This window comes from Myxine glutinosa, chromosome 3, assembly GCF_964187855.1.
Source record: "Myxine glutinosa chromosome 3, kmMyxGlut1.1, whole genome shotgun sequence".
Taxonomy (NCBI): Eukaryota; Metazoa; Chordata; class Myxini; order Myxiniformes; family Myxinidae; genus Myxine; species Myxine glutinosa.
The window spans coordinates 177,953,637-177,966,090 of record NC_136263.1 but is presented as its reverse complement, the minus strand read 5'-3'; the positions used below and the strand labels follow the sequence as shown (position 1 = coordinate 177,966,090).

Genomic DNA, 12,454 nt, shown 5'->3' with positions numbered 1-12,454 from the left:
CTGTGCTTGTGCATCCTTACTGATCTGGCTGCTGTGCTTGTACATCCTTACTGATCTGGCTGCTGTGCTTGTACATCCATACTGATCTGGCTGCTGTGCTTGTACATCCTTTCTGATCTGGCTGCTATGCTTGTACACCCTTACTGATGGCTGCTCTGCTTGTACACCCTTACTGATGGCTGCTCTGCTTGTACACCCTTACTAACAGCTGCTATGCTTGTACACCATTACTGATGGTTGCTATGCCTGTACATCCATCTGTGTTCTGACATAAAAACTCAATGAATAATTTTTGCTTGCACTGTCTTATTTACACAGTACTTTTTTTTTTTAAATACATTATCTAAACAATAATGCTTATGTTATTGCATTGTGTCACCATACCAGAGGTACAACTTTTTATGGAGTATATTGTCAAAACAAAACACAATGAAATCACATGAATAACTTCACAGGAGTTAAGTAAAAATTCATATAAAACTGGAAGCAGAAATAGATGGTAAACATCCAATGTGTGCAAAGACCAACGATCTACACAGGAAAAGGTAATGGTGCTCTCGTCGAGACATTTAAAAAATAATCCAAAGCAAAAATGAAATACCTGTAAGAGCAGTTCTTTTTCTACAACTTCCTCTGTCTTTTTAATTACTCTCCTTTGCAGAGTGTGAATCTTCTGAATGAGTTCATAGGTGTTTGGATCACTGCCCTATAATAAATAAACAAACAAATGTATTTTTACACACTTTTATTTAACTTCATCTGAATTTTGTTTGTTTGTCTGGTTTCAAATATTTGAGCCGTTCGTTTTCTAGGTTCCATACGTCCTAGAGAGCTGAAATTAGGCCCACTGTCCTCTTTTCTGGTACATTTTCATCTATTAAAATGTAATAATAAAAAAATAGGTTTAAAACTTTTTTAAAAAGAACCGTGTAGCCCTAAAACATGTTTTTTGTTTACTTGTTATTAAAAAACTAAACAAGTCATCTCAAAGCAATTTTATCCCCATTCTCACTTTTGTGATGTCTATGGCAGTTTCCACCAATTGAGGCTATACAATACACATAGATAGAGAGAATTGGGGTCCTTCCCCCATCTTGAACCCCTGGGACTATTTTCTTTATGGCCTAAAAACGTATTGGGCACACCCGGAGTACAACCACCAACCAGTGTCCAGTAGTAATTAAGAAAGCATATAAGTCAAACAAAAACAAGATTGAAAGTCTAACATCGGCGTAGCCGGGCTTGTTAGATACTTTAGTTGAAGAGGATAGTATGACCTGGGTCGGGACACCAGTTAGCAAATAATGATACCAGTTAGTTTAATTTCTTTTGCATTGAGAGACTGGTTTATTCTATGTTTAGAATCAACAATGAACCAACCATACACCGCTTCAATCTAGAAATTTTGCAATAACGACAAAGGGATTGCAGTGTTACAATTATATTTACTATATTATTAGTATTAACACTATTAATATTATTATTATTATTATTATTATTATTATTATTATGAAAACAATACTACTGTATTCGTTTATTCTCTGTTTCGAGTAAACAATGAACCAACCATACACCGCCTCAATCTAGGAACTTTGCAATAATGACAAAGGGATTACAGTGTTACAATTATATTTACTATATTATTAGTATTAACGCTATTATTATTATTATTATTACGAAAACAATACTACTGTATTAAGAAACCTGGGCTAATTTGTCCGAAGCTGCCTGAAGGTGAGCCATGAAAGAGGGCATGAAGCCTAAGGCCTATACATACTGTGTCGTTGGAAGACCCGTGACGTCTATGCTTTCAATATTTGATGATCATTTTAACAATCGGTTTGTTGGTGTTTCACACTGAAAGAATAACGTAAAGGTAGAGCATGGCGATTGTGCTATATGACAGTTTTGACGATATGTTCGACCTGAAGGAAATTGGAATCAAAATGGCGGTGTGCGGAGTCAGCTGCTGTACCGCCGTAATGACATCACAGCACCCCTGCCATGTGACGACATCCTCTGCTCTGATTGGTGTATGTTTGAGGGGACATACGGACAGACAAACACTGTTCTAGACGGCTTTGCCCTATGGGATATGCTGTAAAAAGCACACAAACAAACAGACCATTCTCAAATTATATATAGTATGATTGATTTTAATATGTGAAATGACAACAACAAAAACAATTCTAGGGTAATTTGAAAGGGTAATTCTGGGTAATTCTAAAGGGTAATTCTAAAGGGTAATTCTAAAGGGTAATTCTAAAGGGTGATTCTAAAGGGTGATTCTAAAGGGTGATTCTAAAGGGTGATTCTAAAGGGTAATTCTAAAGGGTTTCATTCATTTCTAGGCTTTGCCTATTTCATATTAAAAATGGCAAACTGAACTGATTCCTTTGGACATGGGTGTGAATTTTATGGCATAGCCCATAGTGCAAAACCGTCTAGAACAGTGTTTGTCTGTCCGTATGTCTCCTTAAATGTCCACCAATTAGAGCTGAGGATGCGATCACATGACAGGGGTGATGTGATTTCATTACGGCGGTACAGCAGCTGACTCCGCACACCGCCATTTTGATTCCAATTTCGTTCAGGCCAAACATATCGTCGAACCTGTCATATAGCACAATCGCCACGCTCTACCTATACGTTTTTCATTCTGTGTGAAAGTTTATCTGTGAGCAGGATATCTCAAAAAGTTGTGCACGGATTCAGACGAAATTTGGTGGTCAGGTAATAGAAAAGGTAATAAAAGCAGAGAGAGGTGCGATCACCTCGAGCTTCCTCCACCGGTGAATGTTCATGGGGTTCTCCAGCTCTTCCTCCAGCGCCTTGCAGCGTGACTGCTCACGCACCAGCTCACGTTCAGTGTATAACATCCTCTTTCTATAAAATAATGAACAACCATGCAAAATAAAAAACTCTCACACTTACAAACTGTGGCTTCATCATTATCAAGTAACAGTAACTACTGCTCAGAAGAGGGAAGTAAAATATGAGCTAAATTATACTCTTTTTTTTGTAGATACTTTCATACTTTCTATTGTTTCTTTTTTCAACGATACAAGTTGCATCAATAGATTTGGATGAAACTCGGTGGACGGCTTGGGTGGGTGACAAGGATAAATTGATTCCATTTTGGTGAAGATCCAGATTTGGATCTGGATCCAACAATTTTTAAAGCGATTCTTCATAATTGAGAGATGGTGCCAGAAACGATATATACGAGTAACATGATACTTCAAATTCTTGTGCATGGATTATGGCAAAACTTGGTGGATAAGTTAAATAGGTGACAATAACAAACCGATTCGATTTTGGGCAATCTCCGGATCCAGATCCAGCCTATCAGTGGGATACAAATTGTAAACTGTTCAGCCTGCCGGAGGTATGCGCTCTACTGAGTGCCATTTTCGTTAACAATGTTTTCCAATTCTGTTTATAGGATTTAAATTTATTCAGCACAATCAACATATTCGGCCAAGTCAAAAGTAGACTTTTGTCAAAGTGGACAACTGCATTTAGTGGGCAGTGCTTTAAGGCCAATTGTCACAGGGTTGCCTGTGTTGTAAATCCTAATCAAATTTCAAGTCAATCGGATGAAAATTGAAGATTTTAGAAATTTGAAAGAAGTGGTTGACCTTTGGCCTATGTTGACCTTTTGGCCTATGTTGACCTATGACCGTCATGCAGCGCCTGGAGATGGAATAGGAAAGGAGCGGTGTTGTTGACCTATGTGGATCTCAAAAATAATTGGAGGTTGAATTCAGTATTTGAAAAGGTTGTTGACCTTTTGGCCTATGTTGACCTTTTGGCCTAAGTTGATCTCAAAAATTGTTGGTGGTTGAATTCAGTTACGGATATGTAAATCCTATTATAATTTCAAGTCAATTGGATGAAAATTGCGGATTTTAGAAATATGAAAAAAGTGGTTGACCTTTTGACCTTTTGTGACCTCAAAAATAAATAGGATTCTGTCAGACCACGAGCTCCACCACTTGGTAAAGTTTTATGAAGATCGGTTTAAATGTGTGACCTGTAGGCATGATAAGTGAGCGGACAGACAAAAACACACACACAAACAGGAGTGATCAACATACTTGTCAAAAAATGTTTTTTTGCCAAGTAACAAGAAAAAAAACAAGAAACCGGAGTGAAAACTGAGTACTCCCTTTCATCGCGCGTCATTGCCAGGCACCCCTTGGTGCCCGGCGATGACGTCATGCAGCGCCTGGAGATGGAATAGGAAAGGAGCGGTGTATCATAATGCCAAAGCTTTTACTCATTGATTAAAAACATTATACAAAGGGAAGAAAGGTAGACACAAATAGGCAGTGAATTATAGAGGAATTTGAAAGTGATTGGTTAGTGCGCCAACATTTTATACTTGTAGAAGCACTCCAAATGCAATTTCTGCCATGATCGAACCTCAGATCATCTGCACTGGTTACACCACGCTCGAGCATGTTCCTTTGGCCACGCAACTTGCAGATTTCGAGCTTTAACAGCTGGATGTCACTGAGTCGTTGTTGGTATTGCACTTCTCCTTTGTTCAATGTGGACTGTAGGATTTTCACTTTCTCATAGAGTAGCGCAAGCTCATCATTCCGACGCATAAGCTGTCTCCCCAGTACATCTCGTTCACTTAGCACCTGCGACCACACATGCCATGCCTGATCAAACACTTTGCAGTGCAAAACGCGCATTAATAGTCCCATCATAATCTGTCATCCTCGGAACATTTTGAAACACATTTGCAAATGATCAGTATTCGGCCCATAAGTCAGAAAATGTATGCTCTCTTTCCATCATAGGCTAATACCAACAATAAACAACTAGTCAGGTTCACTATGTTTTTTCGTTCAAAATCATGGTAGATTCGCAAACCTATACATTTTTGGAAACGTTATTACATGGAAAATCTGAAAATCAATGTTTACATTTGCCAATTCCGACCAATTCGATTCGACCAATTCGACCAATCGACCAATCGCTTCGATCGACCATTCGACCATTCGACCAATTCGATCGATTCGATTCGATTCATCGAATTCGATTCGATCGACCATTCGACCAATTCGATTTGCCAATCAATTTGACCGACCTTTGCTTGTGTGGAACGGACTGTGAAAACGATGCGGACTATATTGTCGGATACGACACACAGGACAGTGATGACGAACTCTAAATGGCATATTCTGTAATCGTGTATGTTTGATGCCATTGACTGCCTGTGTATATTTTGTCATTGACTGCCTGTGTAGATGTGAAGTTATACTGACTGCATGTGTATATATGATTTTGCTGACTGCCTGTGTATGTTTGGTGATATGAATTATTGTGACACATTTTGATGTTATTAACTGCCTGTACAAAATGATAACATGTATTTGATTATGCAACTTATCGCGAATATAAAGACAGTATTTTGCAATTCAAAACCTTTGATTCGTGTCTTACCATTCCCCATAGCACTAATTTGATACTTTCATTGGATTCCTTGTCCCTGAAAATATAGGTTTAGTATATTTTAAAAAGTTTTTAGGGTAATTAGAGGCAGAAATAGAACAAAATATGTATTTTACAGTGGCCATTTTGAAAATCCAAAATGGCCACCATACAGGTATCTCTCCAAATGTAAACATTGATTTTTAGTTTCCTTATGCTGTAACCTTTCCAAAAATGTATAGGTTTGCTAATCTACCATGATTTTGAACGAAATATAATTTATTGACATAGTGAACCTGACTAACCCCCCCTGATGTTAATTCAGCGATCGACCAGGATTCGAACCCAGGATCCGTAGGATCTCCAAGCCGGCACCCGAATCGCTAACCCAACACCAGGCTTTGCACAAACACACAAACGCACAAACAAACACACAAATACGTGAAAATATTTATATAGATGTAAAAATCTCTGAATCTATTCTGCCTTTATGTGAATTAAGTAATTAAATGGACTCAGAAAATGTTGATGTGTTTACTTACTTTGTCTAACTCTTTCTTTTGTTGTAATCTTTCATTATCTGCTTCTGAGATTATTTTGAGAAGCCTTTTCTCTTCTGCCTCTTGTGCATCGATGTACTCCTTGGTTTCAGTGGCTTGCTGTTTCAGCTGCTGTAAATTGGCCTGTTTGGAATGTGACAAGGAAAGTGAAGAACTGTAAGGGGCACATTGTAAACTTAACAGACAATGTTTTTTGATGACTAAACAGCTTTCATCACAAAATACATCTGAGAATGCAAAGCAATTTTATTCAACCATGTCAATGCAAAGCAATGGTGATTCTTCACCATTGGGAGATGGGGCTAAAACAATACATAGCAGGATATTTCAAAAAGTTATGGACGGATTTGGACAAAACTTGTTGGACATGTTGGGTGTCGAACAAGTGAAAAGGAAGAATCAATTCGATTTTGGTGAAGATCTGAATATGGATTCGGATATGAGGGTTATTTAACTTTTAAGTGATTCTTCACCATTGGGAGATAGAACTACAACCGATACAAAGCAGGATATCTCAAAAAGTCATGGATGTATTTGGACGGAACTTGTTGGACAGGTTGGATGTGTGACAAGGAAGAATCGAAGAATGTTTTTACATTATATAAATTCTGTATTGTGATTTTCTGGTCTACTCTGAGATACAAAACGTAAACTGTTCACCAGGCGGAAGCATGCTCTCTACTGAGTGCCGTTCTAGTAATGAGCTGTTTTGTGCATATTATTGTACACCACTCCTTTCCTATTCCATCTCCAGGCGCTGCATGACGTCATGGCCGGGCACTGAAGGGGGCCCGGCCGTGACGCGCGCCGAAAGGGAGTACAGTCAACCCTCGTTAATCCAGACTACTTTGTTCCCAGTACCCAATGTCAGATTAGCGAGATTGTCGGATAAACGATTTTGCAGATTAGAGGGATAAAACGAATGGCGGAAATCTGTTCCTGGATGTTTTGGTCGGCTAGCAAGATTTCCGGATTAAACGGGGTCGGATTAACGAGGGTTGACTGTACTCAGTTTTCACTCCGTTAGTTTTCTTGTTTTCTTGTTTGTTTGTCTGGGCGATATCTCAGCCATCATTTGAGCTCGGAAGACGAAATGTGGGCACAATAGTGAATACGTGTTTTTGCAAAAACTGTATTTTTATTATTGGATTCATCAATTAATTGATTAATTAAGTACTTATTTATTTCCTTTCTCATCTGGGCATTATCTCAAGCACCATGTGAGCTAGGAAGCTGATACTTGGACACCACAATGACCAAGTGATTTGGCTGTAAAGGCTATTTTTGATTTATTGATTAATCAATTAATCAATTAATTATTTATTGATTAATCAATTAATTATTTATTGATTAATCAATTAATTATTTAATGTTTTCGATTAATAAGTTATTTAATTAATTTTCAAACAGTTACAGCTTCGGATGATGCACTGGTGGTTTCGGTATGTTATTAGCCAATTGATTAAGAAAATATTTTATGAAAATCTTTTATTGATTTTAATTATGCAATTAATCAATCAAATATCGTGCACCTCTCCCTCCCAATACAGTCCCTATGAGCTGCACGGCAGTATCGCTGGGCTTCTAAGGCGCCCGGGCAATGCCGTGCTGGAGGATATTTATTTATTTTGCATGGGGGCGGTGTACTTTGAATATAGCTCTGCTTGTTTGAATTTCTTTGTGGGATGACCTTTTGGATAAATTAGGAATGTGAATAGATTCCTCAAACTTATCCTCAATATCTGTCCACCTCGCTTTGTAGCCACGATTAGCCTTCTTTGTTTTCTTGGGAGTCCGCAACGTATCCTTCGCTTTACGCCAGTCCTGAACACATTTCACATATTTACTGCATAATATTGTATGCATAATATCGTATGATATCGCATTAGCTCCCCTATACCTTCCCAGCTCACAAATTATTCGAGTAGTCCGTGCGAGTCACGAAGGCCTGCCTCTCCCTCCCTATAACCTTACCATTCCAAACTCTCCTCTCCCGTCCTGACAAGCAATCTCGGCCTCGCACTTTGGTGAGTACTCCAGTAACTGTTCATTTAATTGTCCATTTGTGTATTTCACTTGTATTACTTATTAATTTGTTTAATATTGTCCCGACTATGTGGTTAAGTCAGGTTAAAGTTATGCTAGGATGACCAAAAATGTGCCCTGGCAACGCATCCCCCTTTATAACACGACGTCCATGGGAATATCCTGTATGCTTAATGTTGTTTTGCTAAACATTGCACTTACTAGGAACGCATCCATGACGTTGAGTGGAAACCTGCTGTAGTGTGTTTTCAATTTAAAAAATTAACAATTTATTTGTTATTTCAGAAATATCAAATTTTGCAATTTTTTTCATATAGTTCCAGATTGCAATTCAATATCTTAAACCAGAGATAAGTGATTCTGATTACAAGTCGAGGCCCAGATTATCGGGGGGGGGGGGTAAGGGAGGGGGGTAAGGTATCGACTTTTATGCCGAAAAATACGGTACTTTCAGTCGTAGCATGGTGTCATGCCCGATATCAAGAAATATTATTGCTACATTATCTCACCTTTAGTGCATCTTTCTCTTTCTCCAAGTGCTGGTTTTGTAGAAGTTCCTTTGCCAAAGAAGTCTCTTGAGATGCCATTTTTTCGTTTAGCTGGTCCATATGTTGCCTCATAATTTTGAGTTTTTGCTTCAAATCCGCGATTTCATTCTGTGGCACACAAATTTCCAAAGCTTGTGCATCATTGTAATCATAAAACAGAACGAGAACGACACCCTTCGACGTCACGACGTCGACCGATATGCCTCCACCCACATTATTACATCATTATAATACTTGTACCAAGTTTGACTTAAATCCCTTCAGCTGTTCACTTCACAAGTTATCACATTTTTACCTGACATGACCTCTGACCTTTAACCTTGGAACCCCAAAGTCTAATCAGTTAATCTTTACATCATTCTACATAATTGTACCAAGTTTGAATTCGATCACTTCAGCCGTTCGAGATATACACATATTACAGACTTTGACCTTTGACCTCTTGACCTCCAAATCTAATCAGATCATCTTTACACCTTTCTACATAAGTGTACCAAATGTGGTCAGAATCCCATCACTGGTTCACAAGTTATCGCAGTAACAGGATTTTTACCTAACATGACCTCTGACCTTTGACCTCGTGACCCCAAAATCTAATCAGTTCATCTTTACCTCATTATACATACATGTGCCAAGTTTGACTAAGATCACTTCAGCCGTTCTTGGGTTATAGACCTATTACAGACTTTGACCTTTGACCTCTTGACCTCAAAATCTAATCGGTTCATCTTTACATCATAATACATACTTGTACCAACTATGGTCGGAATCCCATCACTGGTTCACAAGTTATCGCGGTAACAGGATTTTTACCGAACATGACCTCTGACCTTTGGCCTTTGACCTTGTGACCCTAAAATCTAATCAGTTCATCTTTACCTCATTATACATACCTGCACCAAGTTTGACTAAGATCGCTTCAGCCGTTCTGAAGTTATCGCGGTAATGAAAACCTATCACGGACGGACGGACGGACAACCTGAAAACATAATGCCTCCAGCGACTCGTCTTCGGCGACTTGGTCGACGTAGGTATATAAAAAGGCAGCTCAATGGACCAATCAAGTTATTCGACCCTTTGTAAAATTGCTTGGATGCGCTTTGGAGTCAGCACTCCGTCTCACCTGGGCTTCAAGAAATGTCTTGCTTAACACGTTCCTCTCCATCTTCATGGTGTCATACATATTCTGTTGCTGCCTAAGCTTCATGTCTGACTCTGCAATGTTCTTCTTGTACTCGAAAATTCGCCTCTCACGATCCTTAACTTCCTCCATTTGTTGAATCATCTACAATTTTCAGGGAGAGGGAAAAGTGATTATTCACATTATAAGCTACCATTTGAATAATCAGCCTTGACAATTATGGGAATAAATCAGTTATAGTCGACCAAATCGCCTGGTAATTTAAAAAGAGAGAGTGTGTGTGTGTGTGTGTGTGTGTGTGTGTGTGTGTGTTTGTATAAATCTGGTAAAGGCCTGCACACACCTGCATTAACCAACTTAAAAAAAAAAACGAGAATAAAAGTTAGTAAATTTATTAATGATGTTACAATCTCAGTACAAATTTTATGATTCTGGGATCTCACGTTCAAATGCCACATGAAGATATTGGCCCAGTCTTTCAAGAACAGGCTGACTAGGCTTTTTTTTTCTTTTTTTTTTTTTTGGTATACAAGATCGAGGTAAGAGATAACATTAATGACAAAAAAATAAATAAAACGGACACAAGACAAAACGAAGGGAGTGGTAGACAAGATGGGGAAAGGGGGAAGCGGACAAGTACAACATTTGAAAGCACGGACATCGGGAGATCTATGGGAGGGAGAGGGCTTGGGAGAGGAGGCGTGGGAAGGGGGGTGGGAGTGGGAGAGGTAAAACAAACACATGGACACTGCTAGGACTTCCAGGAAAGAAGTCGGTATTTAAAAAAAGTGGATCTGGGGTGAATTAACTGGGGTAGAAAAGATCAAGGTTTTGGTTGGGGGAAGATAAGAGATGGTGATGAACAGCTGTTTTAAAGACCTAGAGGGAGGAGTGGGATTGAAGGGAGTGGGGGAGTTTGTTCCAGAGGCGGGAGAAAAGAGGAATGAAGGAGTGAAGGTGAGCAGGGAGCAGGCTGACTAAGCTTGAGGTTCAATGCAGCAGAAATATTGGCAGGAATTTGTAAGTTGTTAACGGTGCTGTCATTAACTCGTCTGGTCATTGCAAAAGGCACCGTGGCATCTTTACCATCCACCACATAAAGCTCGCACACGGGGCATCCAGTTTAACGTCCAGCCGAGGGATGGCGCACACACACTGATGCCACACTCTGCCCGCAAAACACCAGGATGATAGTTTATAGCTGCGTCGTGATTTGAACCCAGACTAGACAGCTCACAGGTAACTGCATTACCACTGCTGACAGTTCTGCATTATCCTGTCGAACAAAATAACTTCCAGCACAACAAGTTAACCAATTGTATTGAATTTCACACTTTTTAATTATCGATTATAATATATTCTCAATGTTCCCAGATACATGTGCTTGCAATGGCAAGAGCAATAATTCATAAAAAAGTGAGGTAAAGGAGGGAAGGGGAGTTCACGTTAGAACTACACCTGACCTTTTGTGTGAGCTCTCCAATTTCGCTGATGTTACGATTCCGATCCTTCTCCAATCCACATACGACATTCTCCTGCTTCTGAGTCTCCATTTTGTAGTTGTGATTCTCTTGCTCCAGGTTCCTCTTCATTTGTTCGTTTAGTTGCACAATGTTGAGCTGTTTCTGAATCTCATCATTAGCTTTGACTACGCTCTGCGTAAAATCAAGAGGAAGCGCACGCACGCACACACACACACACGTCCGTCATTATATTGATTTTACAGAATTCCATTTCGTAATCATCTGCATTAATTTTCAGAATTTCAGCATTTTCAGAATCAGAATTCCATCCAAAACCTTGATCTTTTCTACCCCCGTTAATTCACTCCAGATCCACTTTTTTGAAATACCGACTTCTTTCCTGGAAGTCCTAGCAATGTCCATGTGTTTTATACCTCTCCCACCCCACCCCCTTCCCACACCTCCTCCCCCCAAGCCCTCCCCCTCCCACAGATCTCCCGATGCGCCTGCTCTCAAATGTTGTATTTGTGTGCTTCCCTCTCTCTCCGCATCTTGTCTCCCGCTCCCTTTATCATATGTTTTATGTGTCAGTTTGTCTTTTTGTGATTAATGTTAACTCTTACACGAGCCTCGATCTTGTATACAAAGAAATTTTTTTTTTTAACATGACAACTGCATTTGGCTGATGACAACCTACGGACTTCTACTGTTATGGTATTACACTACAGCATATATTACATATACAGTACTTGTTAATTTTGAGACTGATGCCAGACTTTACATCCCATCCAAAGGACCTCATGATCCAGCTTCCCCTGCTCGCACTTCATTAAATGGCAGTTTGAGTCAAACTATTACACCTGCCATGGATTACACCTCAGATCAACCACCTTTGAGCATTGCTAACTCAATTGTCCTGACACTCCATGATGTGTTTTTAAGAATAAACAAGTACAAAAAGTTTTAATTAAAACAAAAGCCGCGTCGATGTTACACAATGCCTAGATGCAGCTGTGCCTATAACGTAAATGTTATAGGCACAGGACATTCCTATTGATTCGATTACTTGATGTTATTTTTGTGCAAAGTGAAAATATATCTCGGCAATTTCCCGTGTGTGGCGACGAATTTTTAATATATCTCGGCATTTTCCCGTCTGTTATTTCAGGCGGTGTATGACTGACCATGCCGCGAATTTAAAAAATATATATCTCGGCAATTTCCCGTGTGTGGTGACACGTGAACGAA

The 12,454-nt window shown here is 39.3% G+C and overlaps 1 protein-coding gene across 4 annotated transcripts in view; it reads right to left on the bottom strand.

Annotated features, from left to right (window-relative positions):
• The window catches only part of CFAP58 (cilia and flagella associated protein 58), a 174,439-nt gene that overhangs the window by 20,904 nt on the left and 141,081 nt on the right, over positions 1-12,454 (bottom strand). For all 4 annotated transcript variants that reach the window (XM_078774760.1, XM_078774759.1, XM_068109803.2 and 1 more), the window contains 7 exons: positions 11,207-11,398; positions 9,726-9,887; positions 8,564-8,710; positions 5,991-6,131; positions 4,429-4,652; positions 2,775-2,886; positions 602-706 (listed from right to left, as the gene is read on the bottom strand). In XM_078774760.1, coding sequence (XP_078630886.1) covers positions 602-706; positions 2,775-2,886; positions 4,429-4,652; positions 5,991-6,131; positions 8,564-8,710; positions 9,726-9,887; positions 11,207-11,398 — 1,083 coding nt within the window. The remainder of the gene's footprint in view (positions 1-601; positions 707-2,774; positions 2,887-4,428; positions 4,653-5,990; positions 6,132-8,563; positions 8,711-9,725; positions 9,888-11,206; positions 11,399-12,454) is intronic.